This window comes from Macrobrachium nipponense, chromosome 37 (assembly GCF_015104395.2).
Source record: "Macrobrachium nipponense isolate FS-2020 chromosome 37, ASM1510439v2, whole genome shotgun sequence".
Classification (NCBI taxonomy): domain Eukaryota; kingdom Metazoa; phylum Arthropoda; class Malacostraca; order Decapoda; family Palaemonidae; genus Macrobrachium; species Macrobrachium nipponense.
Window position 1 is genome coordinate 21,265,264 of NC_061097.1, and position 27,184 is coordinate 21,292,447.

At 35.3% G+C, this 27,184-nt stretch overlaps 2 protein-coding genes across 3 annotated transcripts in view; one reads left to right on the forward strand and one right to left on the reverse strand.

Moving 5' to 3' along the window:
• Positions 1 to 20,611, reverse strand: part of LOC135209069 (beta-galactosidase-1-like protein 2) — a 54,571-nt gene extending 33,960 nt beyond the window's left edge. For both annotated transcript variants that reach the window (XM_064241651.1, XM_064241650.1), the window contains exon 1: positions 20,297 to 20,611. The gene's annotated coding sequence lies outside the window, so the exon portion shown is untranslated. The remainder of the gene's footprint in view (positions 1 to 20,296) is intronic.
• The window catches only part of LOC135209070 (beta-galactosidase-1-like protein 2), a 73,414-nt gene that overhangs the window by 43,097 nt on the left and 3,133 nt on the right, over positions 1 to 27,184 (forward strand). The window contains exons 2-13 of the mRNA XM_064241652.1: positions 13,438 to 13,643; positions 14,071 to 14,256; positions 14,987 to 15,128; positions 15,571 to 15,733; positions 16,394 to 16,544; positions 17,317 to 17,318; positions 19,346 to 19,492; positions 22,741 to 22,836; positions 23,244 to 23,338; positions 25,280 to 25,428; positions 25,994 to 26,086; positions 26,622 to 26,825. Coding sequence (XP_064097722.1) covers positions 13,438 to 13,643; positions 14,071 to 14,256; positions 14,987 to 15,128; positions 15,571 to 15,733; positions 16,394 to 16,544; positions 17,317 to 17,318; positions 19,346 to 19,492; positions 22,741 to 22,836; positions 23,244 to 23,338; positions 25,280 to 25,428; positions 25,994 to 26,086; positions 26,622 to 26,825 — 1,634 coding nt within the window. The remainder of the gene's footprint in view (positions 1 to 13,437; positions 13,644 to 14,070; positions 14,257 to 14,986; positions 15,129 to 15,570; positions 15,734 to 16,393; positions 16,545 to 17,316; positions 17,319 to 19,345; positions 19,493 to 22,740; positions 22,837 to 23,243; positions 23,339 to 25,279; positions 25,429 to 25,993; positions 26,087 to 26,621; positions 26,826 to 27,184) is intronic.

Consider the following 27,184-nt stretch of genomic DNA (forward strand, 5'->3'; position numbering starts at 1 on the left):
AAAATCTCTTCCTCTCCATCTAAAGTATTCATCAGACACCAGTCATAAGCGTAGAGCTAGTCATGATTCCTGGTTCAGCAATGTCGTGATGATGCACTAGAATTCAAAATTCACAAATGAATGTTGCTCAGCAACGTTTACACTAACGTATTGACTTGCTCTCTTGCGGTGCTTTGAGGTGTTCCACCTCTAGGCCCATGTTCTAAATTTTGCCGTTCTTTAAACAATTTGATTCATCTATGTATGATTCTCTCCGGTTTATTAAGCTTTCTTGATATCTCTCCAACAGGAACTTGCACCGAAAGCAGTGCAATAATTGTCTCTCGCTCATCGAGGGATGTTTCTTAGACCGATAAATGACACATTGACATTAGATTCCCGTGCACAAAACATCAAAAGCAATAGAGTGAGGTCGCCTGGTTCACACTGTTAGGATATCGTTTTTTTTTCTTTTTGTTTTTAAATTTGATAGCATTTTGTGAGATTCCAATGTTTTCTGTAAAATTTAACAAATGGAATAGTTCAACTACCTTCAACTTAATACTGAAATGATAATTTGAAGACTATGTTTATGCAATACTACTAGTGATAGGTGTCTCCTACCTATTTGGTAATATATATCTATGGATGTGATATGACGTTTTTTATCACTTCATTTCGTTCACGTCAATTTTGCTATATGGAAAATAGTTTTACACAATAACATAACATAATGTTCTAAAGATATCAGTGACTATTTTTAACGTCATTACATATGATTTCTTCCAGGTTTGAAAAGAAAAATCGATAAATAAGGCATGAATCGGACGTCAGGCAGGTGAACGAACAATTATGAAACTCTGCCACCAGTTTTTTGGCCGACAGTACTCTTACATGCACTACCCCCATTTGAGAGAGAGAGAGAGAGAGAGAGAGAGAGAGAGAGAGAGAGAGAGAGAGAGAGAGAGTCTGCAAAAAGGAAAAAGATGTATGAAATATACACGAGATTTCCTATTCGGGCATTAAAAGCACCTGACACACACTTTTTATCAAAAGTGATTATAAAATATATTGTAGATATACCAAACGTGTAAAAATAATTTCTGTTTAACGTGAGATGACATATGTTTCCTGATAAGCAATCTCGAAAAACAAGGTATATCTTATTTTTTTCTTGCTGTTTGCCAGAACACAGGTGTTTTGTAAGAGGTAATCCCTATGAGATGGGTAGGAAGTCTACCTTCAGTTCACTTTCATTGTCACCATGGCGCCTCACACCTTTTTTCTTCTGATTCTCCAGGTAAGTTAAGCTTTGAAAATCCAGTGGTTAATGTACGCTTCTGATTTCACCAGCCAACACACACATACGCATACTATATATATACTATATACACAAAGTATATAGTATATATATGTATATATATATATATATATATATATATATATATATATATATATATATATATATATATATAGTGACACAATGTAAACTAAATAAAAGAAAAATTTGTCAATTTTGAAAGAAGTTCAGCGAATCAACAACCAAAATACACTATGTTCCTTGGGGCGCCTGAAGCAATACGAGTATTGATACGATACCAAACATCCATTCAAGCCCTTGTTGACATTCATCATCGACAGCAAACACTAGACGGAAAACCTCTTATTACGGTGTTATGGACCTGGAAGACTCATCATGAAAATCGCCAGCGCTTATCCCACACAAAAGCTCTCATAATGACCAATGGGAAAAACTGTTGAATGCCGACAATGTCAACAGTCAGTTCCGAAAACCTCCTCGAAATGCATTCCTTTTATATGAGGCTTCGCTTGATATGAATGAATGTCAAACAAGGCATGAGAAAAGCGATGGCTGATTGAATCAAAGCGCTATACGAATGGTCACGACTGGTGTATGAATAACATTTTAAAACCAGCAATTGTTGGTAGAGAGAGAGAGAGAGGAGAGAGAGAGAGAGAGAGAGAGAGAGAGGAGAGAGAGAGAGAGAGAGAGAGATTTCCCGTCCTTCCCATCAGCAAGACCTTATTATCGTAAATTAAAAATGCTAAAGCATTCATAAAGGGCAACTCACTTGTAAAGTAAATCTACAAATACTAATTCAACTACTTGAGAGAGAGAGAGAGAGAGAGAGAGAGAGAGAGAGAGAGAGAGAGAGTAAAACTAGTATAGCTTGAAGTTTACAAGAACCATTATGGGAAAGCTTTTTTCTTTTTTTCCTCTCTCACTCTCTCTGTTTAAGAAAAAGATCCCATCAGCCAGTGTCTTTTATAAAACCATTCTTTCTCCAAATCCGAGTGGATTAGATCCGCTCTCAAGGGAGAGGTGCAGAGTTTAAAACTCGATGACGTGAAGGAGAACATTTTCTTTTTTTTTTATAACAAAAATAGTTACATCCTAAACATTTTGCCACACAAGGCTATGCATTTTAAAATGGTGTTATACTCGGGGTGTTTTGCATTGTTTTCATTCGAATGTTACAAAATTGCATACTTTGATGACTATGAACTGCGCCTTCTTTCTAAGCGATGATACGCAAGAGAGGCATTTAAAAGTTATGTGAAATAAGGCGACTAAATCATAACTTTTGCTCAAGCTAAGATATGTATATGAACTATCAAGATATAAAACTTCATGATTCGAAGAAAATGATTCGTTGTTATGCCATTTTTAATGCCATATGTACTGATTTAGGATGAATTTATAAAGTGTTTTCATTACAAGGAAACATTTATATACAAAACCAGAAAATTATTTCGTACTAAGCTACATACCTTTCCCGTTTTATTTAGTTAAAATGGAAACATTGCTTAAATAAACTATATAAAGGATTTTCGCCTATTCTATAATATAGTTTATATTATACACAACGTTGAATACGAACTTTATATTTCATGTTAAAAAATGGTAACCTAGGTATATAAGTTCAATTCCATATCAAGATGCAGAGTACTATACCAAGAGAGAAACTGTTTTACTAGTGTAACTGTATCACAAATGTAATTATAGAATATAAAAAAAATAAAAAGGAGTATGGGTGTGCTATACCCAGTGTATATCGTAAGTATTTTTTTTAAAGGATCAGTAAATAGAGATAAATAGCGTCATATATTATTATTATTATTATTATCCATAACGCGTGAACACAAAATTCCTAGTCTACCTCCCAGATAACCAAATAAGTAACGTTTTACAGCTTACAAATTAAATATTAGCTAGTGTGTTACGTTCTTAAATCAGTGTTTATGATTGGCAAACGAGTAACGGTTTTTAATAAACGATATCTTTAAGAAAGTTTTTCACTAATTACTAAAATGAGCTGCTCACTTACAGTGTTTAATCATTCAAGATATATCACGCGTCGAAACAAATCTTGATGCCTTTCTCTTTAAAAATATGAAACCAATTTCGAAAATTATACTGATAATAATCTTCTGAACAAGTAACTATTCCAGTCAGCCAAACTGAACGAAATATAATAATAAACATTGTTCTAAGGGGTACACAATAAAAATGTTAAAAGTTCCTGTTAAAATTTATAAACACTTTATAAAAGCTTTCGAAACCCTCTGGGCCCATCTTGAGTCTAAAATCTTTTGGACTGAAGCCGAACCCAAGGAAGGGTTCGAAAGCTTTCATAAAGTGTTTATAAATTATACACGAACTTTTAACATTTTTATTATTGTTGACCCCTAAGAACATTCTATATACTCTCGTGATAGAGAATTTTTCCTAGATAAACATTGCTAGTGACACCCTAAACAAATCTTAATAACACACTTGAGCGCCCGTCCCCTCAACACCAGAAAAATAAATACAGAATTAAGTGACCCTTATTCGATAAAAACATGCCAGACATTGCCACTGGAAATATGAAGAAGTGATCTCCGACCTTTGAACCAGTTCAAACGAGAAATGAAATACTGGATCTTTTGAAACATCTCAAAACATCTTAAAACTTTCCGCATTTAGTGTTTTGCAAACATGTCATTTCACAGCGGAGGCTGCACTTCTTTACCATCTCTAATGATTCTAATATTCCTCATAATGATGGAAATCAGCGCGAGTAAAGGCTGATGGGTTCCCTTCAAAGACCTTCGTCAAGGGAATGGAAAATGAGGTACAATTTTCCTCCTCAGACGCTGATAAGACGATGTGCGATCCTTTTCGTACTGCGATAATAAGCATCCTCATTATTAAGGGCAATTAGAATAAACAGGCGACGTTACAATAACAAATTCGTATAAAAATAAATCAACACATTAATATTGTGTACATAGGTATTCCAAGATTGTAAATGAGCACGGAGATGGTAAGTCTCTTGAGCTAATATATCCCCCCCTCTCTCTCTCTCTCTCTCTCTCATGCTATTACTCTTCCTCCTCCACTTCTCTAGCGATCCGCAGTTTTTATACTCTATCTTTTCCAACCGTAATAGTCACACTACTTATAATCTGTTAAGGCCTGTCTACACTAGGAATCACTGTTTGCAAACAATGTTTCCTGTCCAGACCTCAGTTGTCGTCAGGATGCTTGTCGATGCAGTAGCCTCTGTATTCTACTTGGCCATTTTAATGCACTCGAGGAGGGATAAGAGAAAAGAAAAAGAGATGGGTGAGGAAATTTTTTGAAAAAGGAGAGTGTCATGCTGACTTGCTTCTGGCGGAATTGAAAATAGATACATATATACACGTATACATATATATATACTGTACATGTGTATACATACATATATGCATGTATACATATATATAAACACATTACACATGTGTATATATACATATACACACTGAAACACAACATGTTTTCCATTCTGAATGGGAAACAAATATACGGTAAAAAGTGTGTAAATAATGTTTCCTAGTGTGGACAGGCTTTTAATCACTTTGAAACCCTCTCATTCTACGAAGATTACAGATGCAAAATTTTTCAAAAACAGAAAATTAAAAAAGTAACCACATTAAGCGCGTTATCTTTCAACTGCACATTATGAAAGACGAAAAAAACAAAGCATATTGTGTGCTGCAATTTTTGAACTGCGTGAGTGCACGTGTCGGTGCAAAGAATGATCCGGATTTGCAAGATATTTCGTACTACAAAACTGATAATTAAACTATTGAGGAGTAATACCATTATCCATCGGAGAGGATGGCAGAGGAGAGGAGGAGAGAGAGAGAGAGAGAGAGAGAGAGAGAGAGAGAGAGAATTTAAGTAGTGCAGAAATTCTTGGGGTGAGAATCTCGGGTGAGAGGTATGCAACTTCATTGCTTATATATAAGATCAATAGGAACGTAACTTTCTTTCCCCTTAGAACTACATGGTAAAAGTTCTGATACAAAATGAACATATGCTTTTTAAAGCATTATTATATTTTTCAACCTATAATGAACTCTTTCAATGTTTAGGGTACAATAGTGACTATATAGATGACATTTTCTCTTAGGGAAAGCTTTAGATTTATATAAAACAAAAAACCTTCAGCATCTTGTATATACACTCACTACTTGTTCCACATAGGTTATGCATTTGGTTTCGTTTTGACTATTCGTGTGACTGCCTATTTGCAGTCTCACGACAGGATCAATAATCAAAGTTTTGCGAATAATAAGGACTTCTGATTCGCTATGCTCCATGAAACAACTGGTTACGAAGACAAAATGAGCTTTCGAGGAAACCAAGACTAAAAATAAAACAAAAGTAAGCATGTAGCCCCTCACTCTAAACAAACAAAGCATACGATTCTTGGCCTTTGATTTTAAGGTCTCTTGTGTGCTCTGAAATATTTCAACTGGATGAAGGTCGGCCGCCCCTCCCCCAAACTTTCCAATCATTTCTACTAACATACGGATAAATCATATAAACACTGAAACCCTGCCTGCGACAATAGTTTTTTTTTTTTTACCTCTAATCTTCAAATTTGATCAATTCTTTTATATAGGTACTGGCCTTACATTTTATCAATGTGAGGAGGGTAAAAAAAAAATAAACTCCAGCTATTAAATATTCAAACCACCGGAAATCACTATATTTCACTTCAGGCGACATGATGACCATAACCACAAATCGTCCAATCGAAGCAGATTTCTCACTAAAATTAGCAACCTTCAGAATATCACCTAATGACAATATCCTCTGAGGTTCAGGGTGATCCATTTTTCAACTCTGGCGGAGGTAATCAGCGATTTGTTTGTTTCTTTCTTTGTTTGGATGGTGTTTTTACGTTGTACGGAACCAGTGGTTATTCAGCAACGGGACCAACGGCTTTACGTGACTTCCGACCCACGTCGAGAGTGAACTTCTATCACCAGAAATACACATCTCTCACTCCTCAATGGAATGGCCGAGAATCGAACTCGCGACCACCGAGGTGGGACGCCAACAACGTACCAACCACGCCACTGAGGCGCTCGCAGCGATTTGTCGTCATAAATGTCGTACTTGACAAATACACAAAAGATAATCCACCGTTCTTTAAATTACCTATTCAATCAACAGACTTCAACTCCTTGTTTGACAGAACATTCAAGTTTCATGACGCAAATAACCTGACGAGAACCGTGCCACAAAGCTCGAGCTTGTCAGTCCATCAGCTGTCGAGATTCCATGATTGTCAGAAGACTAAGGTCGTAATCAGAAGTAACTTAAAATAACTACAAGGAAAGATATTTAAATTCAATATCGATTCAAGTTGTCTGAAATACATTTTGCAACATGCAATAATCCAAAAAGCCATTTACACAACCACTTTCCTCCTGACGATTTGAGCTTTTCATCTTTAACTGTTCTTTCACGTGTTTTAGAATATTGTTCTTAACTGTTTTCCTATTTTGACACATGGTAATTTAATCGGTATTAATGGCATTTTTCAAATTGTTTCCATATGGCTATGTGCAGATTCACCCTATATACACAAAAATATATTGTATTAAAATTCACCATACTAAAGCTCAAATGTAAGAATTTTGTGGATATATGAAGCTTTCTCAGTGATGTTCAAGTAATCTCATAGATCGTCCTTCCAACCACGAAGATGATTTTGGAACAATGATTGCAAGAGAACTTTAAATTCATGGCCAATATGTTTGACAGATAATTTGCCTATGAACATCAAGACAGGATAACCTCTCTTGTTATCTCTCTTGTGCATACACACATACACAATGCCAACTGTCTATACTTTTCATGAATTCTCGCGCTTCCTGATATTACAGCACTTCCTTTCCACTGCCCTTGTCACCGATCCTGTCTACAAATTTCTTCGACATCGTCGATTCCTATCTCCTGACACGCCCGAATTATTTCATCTTTTCAGCCTACTCTCCGCCATCCTTTCCACATGACCAAACACTCTGATCTCTTTTGTCAAGGATACCTATCTCTAAATGTCTGTACGGAGCAACAGCTCTCATTCTTCCACCATCCATTATTACTATTATTACATAATAATTATTACAGGCCAAACTGCAAACCAAGTTAGAAAAAACCCGCATGCTACAATTCCAAGTGCCACAGCAGGGAAGGCAACCAGATTGCTATTCATTGTTCACTCTTCATAGCTTCCACTTACCCTCATAATCTTGCCTTTGCTCCCATCTACCTATAAATTTCTCCTCTTGCAAACACTTTCAGACTGTTCCACTAGTTTCTGCAGTCTTTCTGACTTCCATCATTATGCAGTAATAAACATAATAAGCGGCCATTTAGACATAACGAACCCTAATCTCAGGCCCCCTTTTACTCAAAACCAATCATTATCTCGTCTAAATTGTTTAATACACGTTTATCTTCTACACCACAAATCCTCAACTCATTCCACATTTCCCCATTGATACTGTTATTTACTTTATAACTTTATATTTCATATCTTGTAATAAATGTAATGAATATAATAATATAATATATAATTAATTATCTATATATATATATATATATATAATTAATATAAATTTATATAAAGATATATATATATATATATAGATCTATATATGTGTGTGAGAGAGAGAGAGAGAGAGAGAGAGAGAGAGAGAGAGAGAGAGAGAGACCTTAATAATAATCATCGCCGACGTCATTGGGCAGTGAAATGCCACCAAACAAGTCTTTTCCATGCTATTTTTTTTCCACAAATACTCATCTACAGCCTCAGCTCTCATACATTTAGATGTGGGTCTCCCAATTCTTCTGGTGACTACAGCAGGCCAGAGATAACATAATCACGTTTCTCCAAGTGGTTGTGTGAAAGACATCTCCAAGCCGTCTGTGTCTTCCTATCATCTTTATCTAATCTACTTGTGGAACTTCCATAATTTCGCTTTAGTATCATTGTTACATCTATCCTACCATCTGCCTCCTACTTTTTGCCTAAAAGCTTTATTCTATAACTTGCAAGATCTGATGGATGCAGTTTCATTGTCATGCTGCAGATCCGTCCAAAGAATAAAATAGGTGACGCGTCGGTGCATTGCCCCTCGAGATTTGTACAATAAAACAATAAACACTGATTAATCTTGGCACCATTATTCATGTCTTGTATACCAATACAGGTCGAGATAGACCTAAGTATAATCTTACTTTCGTATATAATTCCAGTATACTTAATTTCGAAATCTGATTAATCCTGCAGTTTTTAAATTGCTTTTTTCATTTTTTCACTAAATTCCAACGGAAGAGAAATAGTATTAGATCCCATGATCCCAAGAGATCCGTTACATTCAACAGCATTACAATTTTCTCTATCTACAGTTATTTCACCCCTTTATGCATACCATTACTTGATGTTTTTCTGCGAATTTTTGAACCATCTCTCCAGACACGATATGAATCCTATTAAACAAGCATTGTAAACTCCTCTAGGTTCTATCGTTAAACCAATTCAAACCTTTTCGACCACCTCCGACCACTTTTCACATTAGGAGATCTAGGAGAAAAACAAACTAACACCCCTGTAACAACCCAATATTTACTGCAAGTTCACTTAAAAAGAACCAATCAACATTATCTTTGCATTTACTTCGTTCATGATAACTTCAATTACCTTTGCAACTTGAAGGGATTTCCATAACGACGCAGGACTTTCCATAATATAGGTCTGTGGACGGTGTGAAAGACTTCTCGTAATCAATAAAAGCCATCAGAGATTTTTAAGTTCCATACACAGTTGCAATACATACATACACGTACAAACACATACACACACACACACACACACACCACACACATATATATATATATATATATATAATATATATATATATTATATATATATATATCATACATTCAGAGACTTTATTACTCTCTCTCTCTCTCTCTCAGTTATATGCTATTTTTTACGTTCCTTCTACGACTGTCCTTTCCTCTCCGCACCGCAAGGCGAATAAGGGGATTCGATTACTTAGCCACATAGTCCGCATGAAACCATAAATTTGAGTAAGGGGGCATTTGGTTATATTGACGACATCTCGGTCCAGCCACAGATAGTTAAGCGACCGCGATATAATCCCCGGCCTCTCCCAAGAAATGCATAGCTCTCATATTGTACTTTCTACATAATAATAATAATAATAATAATAATAATAATAATAATAATAATAATAATAATAATAATAATAATTGCACTCTTAATGTCTATGATCTCTTTTTTTACATTTGGACTTCAGCAGCAGTGAATACAACAGATAAAAGACAACAATCAATGAATCACATTTGGATACAATGATACAACAGATAAAAGACATCAATCAATGAATCGCATTTGGACATTCCGTTCTGTAGAAGCTTGCTTTGCCAGTTTGTCCTTTAAGACTTTTCCCATAAGAATTCTGGTGTATTTTGATACTAATAATAATAATCACAATTATTATCATTAGGTTACAGTAATGATTATTAAAATTAGTAGTAATTTCCATTTAGAAGATCGAGCCTCCACATTACTAAATATTATAATTATTCTGAATGAACTTCTCCTAGTTAAACTGAATTAAAATCCTAAAAGAGTTTTGGATCTGTTCCTGTTTAAATTTATAAACAAAATAATGCCAATTTTTTATTTCAACATGAAATATGTACACTAATTCATGTAACTATAAATCTGAATATTTTACGTTCCTCTAAAGTCTAGAACAAGAAAAACTAAAATCTTTACTTTGAAGATGAGTTAAAGAAACAAAAAATGACACTGAAGTACAAATCATTTCGGGTTCCTCTATAAGTTTACATCAGGAAAATTATATGTAGTAAAGATAAAAACTGTAAATATTTTTTAAGTATCTTAAATTCCTTTAATTTTTTACTGATAACACTACGGCAAATATTGAAATTTATACAAGTTAAAAATAAGGTAGACTATTAAATGAATATTAACATAAAAGTATGAGTAATTAAAATGCAAAAAAAAAAAATAAAATCAAGTCTATCATGAATAAGACCATTATTGTACACAAGATACACATCATGTAAGAGTTAAAAAAATTTCTTGACACAAACGTGCCCCCACGCCTAGCCACAACACACACATGCATGCAAACTCACGCTAAGCAAAACGGCGAAAACATCGGCTCAAAGTGCCTTCTGTTCCTGAAATGAACTAAAGGAATAATACCTAAGAAAGAAAGAAAATAATCTGACCTTCACTCTCTCTCTTCTCAGCCTATTCAGAGAGATTAAGGGGAGGGGGGGGGGGGTGGGGGGGGGGGGGGGTTGTGGATAATCGTTCAAGTTATGAATTTATTGAAAATCAATTTAGACTAATTACTACAGTAGAATACATCGAGATAATTCACTCGAGTCGAAAACTCTAGAGTAAGAATAATAGAGAGAGAGAGAGAGAGAGAGAGAAGAGAGAGAGAGAGAGAGAGAGAGAGAGAGGAGGAGGAGGAGAAACGGTTCGACCCCCAAACTCATCGTAGAAGTAACAGACGTCAAAAGATCCAGCATCCCTCATCGTATAATCGTCTTTTTCCCCTATTTTCACTCCCATCTTTTTTCTTTCTCCCCTCCCCCACACCCCCTTCTCTCTCAAGGGCCGGATGATGGCGTTTCTTATGGCTGGTGGGGTGGTGGGTACGAGGAGGTGGAATAGTTGGGAGGAGGAAGACGTAGGAAGAGGGGAAGAGTGTGGGTTGTTCTTATGGGCTACCAACTACAAAGATATATCGGTGGACTCTAATGATATTCAAGGGCCAAGACCCGAAAAGGGCCATAACCGTGGAGATGATATACAACAGACAGCTTCTCCTGTCGTAGGATTTCCCCTCACATTTCACCCCTTCTCCTTCTTCAGGAGAAGCAGTAGCAGAGGAAGACCCCCATTTTACCGCTACCCTCCTTGACGAGATGCGGCAGTAGACAACTGCCCAATTTCACTACTTCTCCTTCAGGATGTGTGATGGGGATCAAGAAACTCATTTTGCTATTGCTTTTTCAGGAGATGCAGTAGCGGGAGACAGCCCCGATTTTACAACTTCAGTAAGCGTAGTTTTGTTTCAAGAATATCATGTTGCCAGTATTTCTTCACATGCTATGGCTGGTCTTAAAATCCCAATTTGGTCTCTTACTATTCTTCGGGAGATCCGGTGGCCGGCCTCAAGACTCCTCTTTTTCCACTACTATATGTTTTGGAGGGATGCGTAACAAGTTGTAGTCTTGGACTTTGCAGCATTCCCTCATTTCAATTACGTCTTGGTTTCCTGTCTGGGGTATCTATTGCTCCTACATTTGTCAACGATGGTTAACGCCTGTACCTGCTGTACTTCCATAAAACCACTCTTCTCAACTAGAGGGCTGAGTTCTTTCCAGTCATATTGAGGGTCAATTAATATCTTTGATATCAATTTCTCATAATAATACAGACTATAATTAGGCAAGATATCACAAATAACCAAATTATCGGTTCTATTACAGCAAATGCGTCGTTGAAGTTGAATTACGCCGGAAAGAGAGAGAGAGAGAGAGAGAGAGAGAGAGAGAGAGAGAGAACAATGCTCAATTTTAAACTACGGCAAAGCAATGATAATTTTGTAACTTTTCAGACTCGTTATTCATAAAAGTTAGGTTTTGCACTTTTCTTTGCCCGAATTTTGAACTCAAATGATTTCCGATTTGCTATTTTGTTTTTTCAGCCGCCATATGAAAACATGGTTTCAGTTTATTTATTTATTTTTTTACATCACAAACATTATAGTTGAATTTTCTAAATAGTTTTCAAACACAAGGTTTTCATTTTCCGTTTTCCTTTTTTGTTATTCAGACTCTTGTTCTCGATCGTGTTTACTTTTCTTAAAATATTCACACTAAAGTGGTATATTATTATCATTATTACTCAAAATGTGTATATATTCGTATGGGACCTTTTAGGTCGTGAACTTTCAAAAACAAGCTTCTACAGAATAAAATGCCCTTATGTGAAAAATTGAAAGCAGCGCAAACAAAATAAAGTATACTTATACAGTATAAAGTAATTCAACCAAGTAAAGCTAAACCAAATAAATTCTAGTTTCAGTAACGACCACGGCAGATTCCATGTAAAGCATCAATTCTATTTTATACTCAATATGTTAACATGCCTTTTTCCATTGGGTTAAAAAAACTCTAGAAGTTTAGTCAGTTTCCAGCCCGTAGGCAATGAATATTTTCCGTGTTGGATAAAAGTTTGTTTTGAATTCTATATCAAATCACTGTACAAGCGTGTAAAAGTATTATATATATAAATATATATTATATATATATATATAATTATATATATATATATATAAGATATATATACGTATACACAACCGCACACACTATATATACATAAATATATATATATATATATATATATATATATATATATATATATATATATATATAGAATAACTTGATCACGAAATACATAAAACGTGATGCTAGGTAATACCACGGAGGAAAATGAAAAGAAACACGCGAGGAAACTTGCGGAAAAGGGGGCTCACTTTCGGGTCTTAAATTCAAAGGGTCGTTAAGACCGAAAGATCTCGGCAGTTCTCGTGTTTTCATTTTCCTCCGTAGGCATTACCTTTATATATATATATATATATATATATATATATATATATATATATATATATATATATATTACTATATATATATATATATATATTATATATATACATATATATATATATATATATATATATTGGGGCTTATGTGGTAAATCTCGCGTAAGACACCTACGAAGGAGAAATGACTGAGACTTGCACCTTCCGTACTTCTGGAAAAATCCACCCTGCTTTTTTAAACCCAATCAGTTGGTTGGTCTACTCTAGTGATTAGTAACCAGGAAGAATAAAGGCAATGGGCCAGCAACCTCACACCAAATGACTTACAGCGAACCAAGAAAAGGTTTATGTTTACTGTTATATTTCGATATGCATGTACGCGCATCTATGGGCCCGTGCAAACAGATTCACATTCCAATCATCCTACAGCTATGCAACGGCCTTAGCTATTATGACTACTTCGTTCCGGATGGGGTACCCGAGGCTGGTCTGGTGGCGGAGGGTGACTCCTTTACCCTTAATAACAAGGAAATCCTAATACTTTCGGGAGCCTTCCACTACTTCCGCGTCCACCCAAGCCACTGGAGGGATACCCTGAAGAAGCTGAGGGCTGCCGGACTCAACACCGTTGAAACGTAAGTTCTGTTTTAGGTCGCCATACCACACCTTTCCCCACCCCCCTCCTTCTAAACAAAATTGCTTGAGGAAATGTAATCCATTGACAGTTGGCATTTTGCTTTTCCATTTTCTAAGAATTAATGAGTGAACAATGAATTATTTTTTTGTCATACTAATCGACTGATTATGTATATTTACTGAGCCGAAGAATAAACCTATCTAATCAATAGTTATCCATCATTATATAAATAACTAAATCATCAAAATCGTTAATCCATTCAGTACTGACCGATTAATGAATAGATAACTGAATAAGCCGAGTAATTCCTGAATTCATTTAGCAACTATCGACTAACAAATAATTGACGAAATCCACTATATGAATACTTGACAAAATACTAAGCAAATACTTGAATGAATGACTCATTTGATGCGTTCTACTAGTTACGTCCCCTGGAACCTGCACGAGCCGCGTCAGGGCGTTTACGACTTCGGAGACTTGGGCGAGGACATGTCAGCCTTTCTGGATGTCCGGGCTTTTATCCAGATGGCGCAGGAGGAAGATCTCTTAGTCATCTTGAGGCCAGGCCCTTACATTTGCGCCGAGTGGGAATTTGGAGGGATGCCCAGGTAATGATGGAGTGAAAAGTTGGAGGTAAGCCTCAGAGAGGATGAGGATACGGGAGGGAATCTGACGGAGTACGAGGTGAGTATGGAATAGGAATTTAATGGGATACCAAGGAAAGGATGAAGACTGAAGGTGTGAATATTATAGTGAAGGCTAGGTAAAGGTTGCGTAGGAATATAAAAGGATGCTCAGGTAAAGGTGGGAGTGGTTGAATCAGGGGCTGTTAAGGATGGATGACCATTCGGAGGGAAGACTACTTTAGGATCGGAGAGAATTAAGAAGGATACTCAGGTAAGATTAGATTGGGAATTTGGAGTAACGCCTAACATTTTGTTCATATCGCAGAATTAGTTTATCTATTCTTCAAGAAGCGCCTCTTGATCAAAATAATTAATAATTTGTATTCTTTAACAATAAAGCTAAAAAGTCTGCATTTTTCTAGCTAAAATAACATGTGAAAGCTAATCGTTTTAATCCAAAAAGATAACAAAACCAGATAAAACAATAATAAGCATTGTTTTACACAAATAAGTTTAGCCTTGGATTTCTTAGAGAGAATTTCAAAAAATTTGCATTAACTAACATCTGCATTTTCTTAGTTAAAATGACTACTATATGACTGTGCACCCTTAATTCAAATGAATAAATAATTCTGGATTTTATATCCAACGTAACATTAATCATTTGTATTTTCCAAAACTAAATAGTTTGTATTTTTTGTCTTTTTTTTAGCTGGCTCCTTCGTGACCACACCATGCAAGTCAGGACATACTACGACGGTTTCAGAATTCCTTTGCAGGTCTACTTCGACAACTTACTTCCGAAACTTGTCGATCTCCAGTTTACAAGAGGGGGTCCTATCATCGCAGTTCAGGTGAGATGTTTCTCAACTCATCTCAACAACTGCACAGAGAAATAGAGGAGAGAGTAGAGGAGAGGACAGACCCAGTTGCTAACATTTGCGTCCACTCAGTGAAATTCTCAAGGTTAATTAAGGTTATCATAATAATTAACACTAATTAATCCAACATCTCTCGCTGACCGAAAAATTTTTGCCGTAACATTAGCACTGTCACTTTGAAATTACCAAAAACCTAAATTCCATAAACAGAAAAAAAGGCCCTGTTTAAAAGAGTGAGGCAGTTCCAGTTCCTGATTTTGCGACGAAGTTATACTTAGGGGTAAATAACAAAATCTAACAATGACACAAAATCACTCGCGTATCAAAAAATTGCAGTTTAATTTTCCAAAACACCCGCACTGTCACTTTGAAATGCTTAATGGTAATTAACGTAACCTACGTTCCATGGACCCAGATTGAGAACGAGTACGGTAATTTTGGATACCCTGGCATGCCCCACGACAAGGAGTACCTAGAGGCAATCAAGGAGACCCTCACTGCCAATGGTTTCAGCGAGTCCCTCTACTTCACTTCGGATACGCCTGTCAAGGGTGGGGATAGCGGTTCGCTACCCGGAGGTGAGAAAGACAGATAGATAGATGGAGATGTATATATATATATATATATATATATATATACTATACACTATATATAAATGTGTATGTATATATATAATATATATACACATATAATATAAAATGTGTATGTATATATTTATATATATATATATATATATATATATATATATATATATATATATATATATATATATTTATATATAGAGAGAGAGAGAGAGAGAGAGAGAGAGAGAGAGAGAGAGAGAGAGAGAGAGAGAGAGAGAGTTTCTACGTGAGGTGACATTTCGAGAGCGGGTGAAAGGAAGACTGAGGCTTTACAGAAACTTTGCATGTTATTAACAGGTAAATCGAAAGAGAGAATGGAAGGACCTAAGGTTGTTTCGTATGAGTATATCATATTGTGTGTATATGTCACGGAGAGAGAGAGAGAGAGAGGGGGGGGGTGGGAAGAGGACAGGGAGAGAGACGAGAGAAGGAGAGAGAGAAGACCGAGAGTCCGGAAGAGAGAGAGAGAGAGAGATTCTAAGATTCCTAAATATAAAAACACTCCAGTCAGGGTACCGTTCTAATAAATATTTCGAGTTCAAGAAGTAATTATCTCCCTTTACAGACAAGAGAAAAATATAAACAAATTTCCCCTAAAATTTATTTCCTTGGCAGTGCTCATGACTGCTAACTTCAACACCAATGGTGAAGAGAACCTCTCCCTTCTGAAGGAGATGCAGCCGAACCGACCCCTTATGGTGATGGAATTCTGGACAGGATGGTTCGACCATTGGCTGGCTCCGTTTCACGTTCGTACATCAAAACAGTAGTATATATATATATATATATATATATATATATATATATATATATATATATATATAGTATATATATATATTGTTTATAAGAGATAGTACGTACAAGATAGGGGTGAATGGCAAGTTTATGAGTTGTATGTTATCTGATACCTAGAAAGATGAATGCGGCTATGACTATTGTCTCCGTTTCTCTAGGGTCACCCCTATCATGATAGTTCATATGCTTGTATCATGAATGTATATAATACTGTTTAACAATTTTCATTAATATTAGTATTATTGGTATTAGTAGCTCATACTCATCGTTATATGTTTCTGGCGATCATTTATCACGTGGGGTCACAATGTTTCAAAGATGTTTTTTTTTTTTTACTAATGGCCGACTTATATTCTGAAAAGATAACACATCTCTCAAAATAATCAACAAGTGGGCAAGTAACCAATGTATCACAATTTCAATAATTTCATATAGACATTATGTTATCGACAGAAGCAGATACGGTTCTATCTAAAGACTGTCTATCTTTAACGTTGGATATAACGCAGGCCACTTTCTCACAGTCTGGGTTGCAACGCTGCTTTAGCCTTGTGTAAAAGTTCAGACAGTACCAATACGATTCTGAACTAAACTCTTTAGCATAATAATCAGTCAGATTAGGTATTCTTCTTCATTAATATTACATTTAAGCGTCGGTCGCTTTTCATCCCTACACAGAAGACTCGTCATCAGCACACGAACATAAACAAACATATCTCGCGTGATCTCTCGCTCTTACTAAGAAGTGAGATCCTTCAGATCCAGCACTTCCCATCTACGAAGGGACTCAATAACTAAAAATGATAATAAATACATGGAATACAGAAATTAAAGCGGAAAAAAACTGACGTTAAGCGGAAAAGGTCATCTGCGAAATCTATTTTTTTTTTTTTTTTTAAACGATCTGCGCTGAAAGCTTTTTTTTTTTTTTTTTTTTTTTTTGGAAGATGAGGCACGTTATTGGTTGATAATTAACGTTTCCGATAACGTTGACTTATTTTTTATAAATATCAAACTACTTCTCCAATGATGCTTTTGTATGTTATAATAGACCTAGAAACCTGTCCCCTTCTGTTATAATAGACCTAGAAACCTGTCCCCTTCTGTTATAAATCATAAACTCGTCGATTTGTTTTCATAATACACCACCACAAGCACATGAAAGACGAGGTTTATCGAGCAATTTACTTTCATCAAACGCAACTGAACGATGAACATTCAGTAACTGATTTAGGTATCTCATTAGTCTAGCGGCTAGCCCAGCCCAGACGTAAAACTATACTAAACAAATTTTTAAAATAAAAAAAACTTCAAATTACAAGACTTTCTTACTATTCAAACTTTATTCTATTTACAGTTTAATGTACATAACTTCATTGTGATACCAAATTAATATCTAAGTCCGTAAAATGAAAAATATTGTTTACCGTTAAAACATGACGCAAGGACCAATCAAGCCTAGTACATACTTCTAATTCAACAAGTATTTTATTTCAGTGGCCTTCGTTGAAGCACACATGCACTCCATTTCAGTCAAAACAACTTTATTATTGTAACATTTATTCTTTCATTCTATTCAATAGTCGTTCCTATAGTCAACAATGGGAAAACTGTATGCCTAGGCTAGCCTCTCATGCCGTACGTAACTCATCAACACTAGGATGACGAGATCTGAATAGGATTTTAAACTTTTACTGGATAAGTTTAGAAAAATTGTACAGAAAGTGACTAATCACTGAGCTATTCTAATTACATGTATGCCTTAGAAAAAAAATATATTTAAATTTGCAGTATTCTGGAAAAATAACTACAATACCGTTGCATACGTGCTGTGCTACAATTTAAATTTCCAGCCTTCCAGCCAATAAAGCAGTGGCTGTTCCATTTACCTCCCCAAGGTCCTATTCACCTCATAGACAATTCCTGCTCATTTCCAATATCAACCTATTCATGTAACTTACATGCAAGACATTATCAAAATACTTCTTATTCAAATTCGCATTCCAGATGTCTTTTTATTTGCCTATGAGATAAAACTTACCAGTCCATCGTTCGTTTGCGTTTAACCTGAGTACTGTTACAAGCTCGTCATTCGTGTGCTCGTATGGTTATGTTATCGACATAAATCGGCCAGGTGTGAGGGTTGCTGGTATATGTAGGCATTCAGATAGGTTACTGAAGAAACATTTTCCCATCTTTATCACATTACGCCTATACAATAACTGAAAAATTTATTTCAGCCAATCGAGAACTAGCTATGCATATTGCCACATCTGCCTGTACCCTACGTTGATGAGTGGACAGATGAAGTTAAACAGACTATAGTAGTAGTTGTAGCAATAGCAAAAAAAAAAAAAAGCAATGGTGTAATTGCAGCCGCGGAAACAACCCCAGGGAGAATAGTGCGTGCTATAGTGTCAGCTCGGCTCCCGTGGACACCAGAACAGTTGAAAGATCCAGAACCAGTTCGATGAGAACTAAAAACTGACGCGGGGATAAGTGGAGATTTGTGGTATATAAAGCACAAGCAAGGCATAACTAGCGGATTTGCACTGGAGCCCTTGCGTCACATGGCGCTTGCGACGATTAAAATAAAGAGTTCCAGCACTGTTATTATTATTAACAGTAGAAATGGTAGTATAACTAATAACAGTCCCATACCATCACTAAAATAAAACAATGAATGATTGACCTCTTATTCTGACCACTAACCACATTTCCCCCATAAGAACAGCTAATTTTATAAAACCCATTCAATTAAATTTGTTCCAGATTTTGGCGACATGTTGGAACTGATCTTGCGTCACAATTCCTCCGTGAACATGTACATGTTCATCGGAGGCACCAGTTTCGGCTTTATGGCCGGTGCCAATACCCTCGACATCTGGCCCCATTACGCCCCTGAAACATCGACCTACGGTAAGTGCTGACAAGGTCCAATAGTATTTTACTTTTCATTCTTACACGACATATGTTGATTGGTCAATATTTCACTGACAATAGAATGATATTAATAAAAATGAAATGTTCGGGCTGACGAAGTCACTGAACTTGATGCTTAATTTCTGCAATTTTTTTTTTTTTTCTCATTTAAAAAAAAAAATTGGAAGGGCATACCTATAACGCCACGTGCTCGTATTTTAATACCATGAAGTCATAACTATCACAGGGCGCGGAGCCATTTCACATATATTAATTAATAAATCAAAATTGAGAAAAACATCGAATCGAACGAAGCTGATCGATCACTTGACAACACTCAAACCCAAACTGATCGGACATAGCCTAGTCCTCCATCGATACTGGTACCAATTTTTTTTTTTTCTGTATACAGGGTCATATAACGGTTTCGTTAAATTAAATACTGCACTGTTGTTCGGTTATGTCTACTCTCAAATCTTAGGTGGTATTGAAGGTATCGGTATAGGCCTAGGTCTGCCGGCAAGGCAGCCACTTCACCCCTAAGTCTCCGTAAGATCGAATGCACTCCAAAAAATCAATGATTCAAGACAATAAAATAATGGGGGAAAATAACACAAAATCAAATAAAAAAATTTTTTTAAGGACAACATTCAGCCTTGCGTCTTTGAAATGGCGCTGCTTGATGCAACCTTGCCCAACTCTTCCATTTGACACGGCGCTATTGCTGACTATGTCATTGCCTGCCTCATTTAACAATAACAATGGTAAAAAAAAAAAGTAATATAAAGAAACGCTACTTACCCCTATCCAAGCAATGAAATGTAACTTCGAAAGTTCGAGCAACGACTAGGCTAGACATGATTCCCGGGTGTGGTTTTTAAACGACGTCGTACTGGTCAGTGTTCTCACACTTGTGAGTGATCACTAACGTACGTGTTGCAAGAGACATTTCACAAACTTTTACCCTTTACCAATGTCTTCTTTGAATCCGCTGGACTTTACGGTCATATACAGATAGCTATGGACTCCAATTAGTTCCGCGGACGTTATCACTTCGTTAACACACGCGACATTAACGTCAACTGGCATCCGGCGTCCGGCCGCGGCCGGGCAGTTCATCAAGATTCAAGACATTGCACATCAGAATTCCGATGCAATCGAGTACTTCTTATTTCAAATTTAAAATTCAGTCTAAGAAATATTTTACCAATAAACTTACATTTTACTAAAAGTCTTAAGATTTTGTTAATGAAAACTTCCTACTAGAATTTGGATGTTTTATTATAATGAATATATGTGAGCTAATATTATACAACTTCATTTGATTATCTGTTTGGCGGGAACCCCGCTATTAAGACTTCTAACATTGGTTTGGTTGTTAGACTATCTGTATCGGCAGTACCTGGATAGGTTCGTTTTATTTTTTCAAGTATCTTTTTCATTCATTGGCTTCCAATTCAAGTCTCTTAACCGTTTACCATTAGTATTGCCTACTCGGCGAGAAATACTCGTGTGGCGAGAAAATTATTTTATGGGCAAATGCGCAACTAAGGCTGATGGCAGAAAATAGAGGTTAGTGTTACCAGTTTTATTTTTCTGTTTTTATTTCATTATCGTTTATATATGATTATATCCAGTTGTATATAGTGTGAAGTTTTCATGCTCTTGATAGAGTAGATTATCTGATGCGATGAAACCTCCGACAAATGAGACCATGCTTCAATAATTGTAATGTAATTTAACGAGACCACAGAGTCAGCCGTTTCCATTCCTATAGACTAGACCTATAGGATTTGTGTTCCGGTGTGAACGAAAAGTGTAGATAAAGAGACGATACAGAACGCGTAGAAACCTACAGGCAGACAACAACAGCCGGGGACCAAAGGAGGCATTGCTTACAGTTCGCCGCAGAAGACGCACTGTATGGCGGGTTGGTGGTAACCCGTAAGGGGGAAATAATGAAGCAACGTACATTAGCATCTACTGTTCCATCGGTTATGAAAACTTAAATAATACATAGAAAAAAACATAAATGACAGTGCTGCATTGAACGCGTTTTCATTATCATTTCAGTATCAGAAATCAAATTTGATATAAATTCATGCCACTGTCGTCTGTTCACCTAAGGGGTAAATTATATAGCTAAATTATTGGACAGTTATAGGGCAGGTAACATCTGGAGCCACTCCTGAGAGTGAAAGGCTTTTTAGATAGTGAGTGAAAAGGGCAGTGGAAAGGAAGGGCAAGTGAGCGTGCTCCATTGTCGATTGGTGTGATGGCTCATGTGAGAATGCTACTCGACGAGGTGTTTATAAGCCTTCTGTGTATATGTATGAAACAGCTGATGTTGTGGAAATCTTGCAGCAATGGGGTTCAGCGCCTATTTAGGAGTTGAAACATGAATATGGTAGTGACCGTTGTTTTGCCTTTTATCTGGGTCTACCTATTATTAAAGAAAATAGCTTACTGAGGGAAAAATATTAATGTTTAACACATATCTGCATATATATATATATATATATATATATATATAATTATATATTTATGAGAATTATATGAAGAGATGAAATATAATTATAAATATATATATATATGTATATATTATATATATATAGATATATATATCTATGTATATATATATATATACAGATTATATATATATATATATATCTATATATATATGTCTTAATGAAATATTCTATAAGGGAGATTGAAACAAAATCAGTTAAACATATTTACAACAAATATAGATAATTTATATATATTATTATATATTATATATATATAATATATATGTAATATATAGATATAATATACATAATATTTATTAATTATAATATATAATTAATATTAAATATATTATTATAATTCTATAATAGGTATAATATATGATTAAAGTTAAACTGGCTTCATTCCATAAAATATTTGACAGGTGACATGAATTTTTTCTTTTATTTTTAGAGATTATTATTACTCATATTACACAAATGAAAGAAAACGAGATAAACCAGAAACAGTTGAAGATGAGTAAAGGAATGTTTTGATAAAAAATTAAGCAAAAAAACCTGATATACAAGGGAAAGAATACACTGAAAGTACAAATGAGAAATCTGCTAAAAGACACACGTGAAATACATGAGAGACAAGCCGTAGGGAAAGCTGATAAAAATAGCAGAATACATCTTATTTATGCCGAGTTCTCGAGAGACCCCCGCAAGTAATCAAGGACGAACCAACTCTTGCAGATTACGACGCGCCCTTATCCGAAGCTGGAGATTACGGGGAGAAGTACGCCGTTGCCAAAGAAGTTATTGCCAGGTATAATCCGCTGGAGAGCGTCGGTGAGTAGGAATGGAAATTACTTTTTTTGTGTGTGATTAGTTCGTCCGCCATAGATTAAAGATGATTCTATCTTTTTATTAATGGTCAAAATTGCGTTTTTTTATTTATTTCACAAAAAGTCAAGTTAAGATTACTTTCTTGTTTATCTCAGGCAGAAGTGGAGATGAAATTTGCAATTTTCAGTTCTATCACATTGCAGTTGTAAAGATTTCATTTAGTCTTTTCGTTTGTATTATTTACTGTAATGGCAAAGAAAGAGACAGAGAGAGATAATGCAAATAAAACAGCATTTTACGATGAACTATCAATTTTGCTACAGTAGATTCGCTGAGGGGAGATAGGGGAGATATATATATATAGAGAGAGAGATCACCTTTTTAATATTATTTCTCTTAAACGCCAACAGTCACCCACCCCGAACCGCCTCCACAACGAGTGAAAGCCTCTTACCCAGAAGTGGCTATTTCGGAGTCCCTAGACTTTGCAACCTTGCTTTCCCAGGTAATGAATGCCTTTAGTCTCATCTCGCTTGCAAAACGGCAGGACAGGGTTCCCACGACCTTTGCTCTGATGTTGATGAACGGTTCTTGGCATTATGCAGTTTAAAATGGAAAATCTTAGTCTTCTGATGCGTGGATTTTTAAAATCTTGACTGATAATTAGTGTCGTTTTTAAATGAAGAATCTTGTGTACCGATTCATGAATTGCGATTACTGATTCGTGCGGTTACTAAATGCAGAATCTTGACTACTGATTAATGCAGTTTTTAGAAGTAGATTTTTTATTATTGACTACTGATTAATGTGGTTTTTAAACATAGAATCTTGACTATCGACTACTGATTAATGCAGTTTTAAATGTAGAAACTTGACTATTGACTACTGATTATTATGGTTTTTAAATGTAGAATTTTGACTAATGATTTCTGATTAATGTGGTTTTTAAACGTAGAATCTTGACTATCGACTACTGATTAATGCGGTTTTTAGATGTAGAATCTTGACTTTTGACTACTGATTAATGTGGGTTTTAAATGCAGAATCTTGATTAATGACTACTGATTAATGTGATTGTTAAATGTAGAATCTTGACTATTGATTAATGCAGGTTTTAAATGTAGAATCTTGGCTACTGATTCGTGTGGTTTTTAAATGTAGAATCTTGACTATCGACTACTGATTAATGCGGTTTTTAGATGTAGAATCTTGACTATTGATTAATGTGTTTTTGAATGCAGAATCTTGATTAATGACTACTGATTAATGTGGTTGTTAAATGTAGAATCTTGACTATTAATTAATGCAGGTTTTAAATGTAAAATCTTGGCTACTGATTCGTGTGGTTGTTAAATGTAGAATCTTGACTACTGATTAATGCAGTTTTTAAATGTATAATCTTGGCTATTGATTCGTGTGGTTTTTAAATGTAGAATCTTTGCTACTGATTAATGCAGTTTTTAAAATGTAGAATCTTGGCTACTGATTAATGCAGTTTTTAAATGTAGAATCTTGGCTACTGATTCATGCAGCTTTAAATGTAGAATCTTGGCTACTGATTAATGCAGTTTTTAAATGTAGAATCTTGGCTACTGATTAATGCAGTTTTAAATGTAGAATCTTGGCTACTGATTAATGCAGTTTTTAAATGTAGAATCTTGGCTACTGATTCGTGTGTTTTTAAATTTAGAATCTTGGCTACTGGTTAATGCAGTTTTTAAATATAGAATCTTGGCTAACTATTAATACAGTTTTAATGTAAATCTTGCTACTGATTAATGCAGTTTTTAAATGTAGAATCTTGGCTACTGATTAATGCAGTTTTTAAAGGTAGAATCTTGGCTACTGATTAATGCAGTTTTTGCATGTAGAATCTTGGCTACTGATTCGTGTGGTTTTTAAATGTAGAATCTTTGGCTACTGATTAATCGTTTTTAAATGTTCATCTTGGCTAAACGTTAATGCAGTTTTTAAATGTGAATCTTGGCTACTGATTAATAGTTTTTAAATGTAGAATTCTTGGCTACTGATTAATGCAGTTTTTTATGTAGAATCTTGGCTTACTGATTAATGAGTTTTTTTTAAATGTAAATCTTTGGCTCTGATTCGTGTGGTTTTTAAATGTAGAATCTTGGCTAAACTGATTTAATGCAAGTTTTTTAAATGTAGAATCTTGGCTACGATTAATGCGTTTTTTTATTAATGTGAATCTTGGGCTCCTGATTCGTTTTTGTGGTTTTTAAATGTAGAATCTTGGCTACTGATTAATGCAGTTTTTAAATGTAGAATCTTGGCTACTGATTCTACATTTAAAAACTGCAGTAGTATTTTAGCTCATTTAAAAGCTTTCATCCTCTTTTTTTAGCAATATTTTGTCTTGAAAAATCACCGATTAATGACAAGTTTTTTTCAAAACACCATTTTTCCTTTTCCATTTCACACACAGCAAAAGAGTTTTGAAACCGACGAAGGTCCCATGAGCATGGAGCTACTTCCGGTCAACGACAACAACGGCCAATCCTACGGCTACGTCGTGTACACGACACACGCGAATCTCACGCCCAATTCGTCACTTCAGATCCGGTACCACGTAAGGTAACGTTACGATTATATTATAACTTACTGTAAACAAAAAATTCAGAATTGTGCAACATATACTTAAATATAAATCAATATATATTTAACGAACGGACATGACTAGTTACGTTTTTGCTCCAGATCTGGTACCACGCAAGGTAAGGATACAGTTATGAATTACTGTAAACAAAGAATTCAGAATTGTGAAATATACTCAAAAACAGCCAAATATAAATCAATATATACTTAACGCACGTACAAGACTTATTTACGTTTTTTTGTTTCAGTACATCTCTTATTATCTCTACTATCTCATTTCAGTCATTTATGCCTTTTCTTCCATTTTCAAAATACGCGAGAAAGGTTTTTTTTTTTTTTTTTTTTTTTTACATATTTCATAATTTCCACTATCTCAGGTCAATGATTTATAGTTACACGCAGATCCATTTAAATAGCCTTGACGATAATCAGAATATATTTTCATCATTCAGAGCGATTTGGCGCAGTTTCCATCAAGTTTTCTTTTCATCTTCATTCTTGTGTTCGTTTAACGTCGAAATTCACAGTTTTCCTTATTCCTCAGAGATATGGCTCAGGTTTTAGTCGACGGTGTTGTGGTGACGAAGCCTTACGGAGGATTACTGGACGTTAGCAGCTTTGGGTTCTGGAATGCCAAGTAAGGACCCTCAAATGTTATCATATATATATATATATATATATATATATATATATATATATATATATATATATATATATATATGTATATATATATAAAATTTTATATATATATATATATATATATATATATATAATATATATATATATATATATATATATATAAATACTTACATACATACATATACGAGCATGTATATATAATTTCCATTTAGTATGCAAAATACAAGGTCTTAAGGATAACGGTTGCCCATTCGTTTTGGCTGAAAGGTTTTGAAGATTGGAAATGAATTTGTAATGAATATTCAAACACAAATATATATGCATATATAAAATATATATATGAGTAAATATATATATATATATATATATATATATATATATATATATATATATATATATATATGTATGTATATACGTATATCTGCTTAGTTACAGAGAAGATTTGGTCAATGTAAAGCGTGTTCATACATAAACACACACACACACACACACACGCATTCATTACACCTAAAACAACATCTTTCTCATCGCAGGGACAAGTCTCTCGACTTACCAGGCCAAGACAAGGTGGCTGAGGTCACGATCATGGTCGAGAACCTGGGTCGGGTCAACTACGGCAGGCCCCACAAGTTCCACCAGCAGAAGGGCTTGTGGGAGGGTCCTGTTCTCATAGATGGAGTCCAGATTGACCAGTGGGTCATCCACTCCATGGAGCTGAAGGGTGGCCAGGTCACCAAGTAAGTAGAATCACTGGTGTTCGATTCGAATTTAGGAATTTGGGAACTTTCGGCCATTCAGCGCCTGAGGCGGTAAAAAGGCGTAGGATAAGAGTTCGAGAGGTTGAACAGCAAGACTGAAGAATGGACGCGGGAAGGGAGCTAAAGTAACAGGCTAAGAGCTGGTGCACCAAGGGGACCCTGCAAACACTTTAGTAGTGCTTACAGTGTTCCACATGAGATGCACTGACGATATTAACCCCCTACGGTGGGAATGGCTTAGAAAAGTGGGAAATATTGTGTCTAGTAGGAATGAATGGATTAATATATAATTAAACATGCGTCAGAACAGCAAAGGTTATCGTAGGGGACGTTAAATT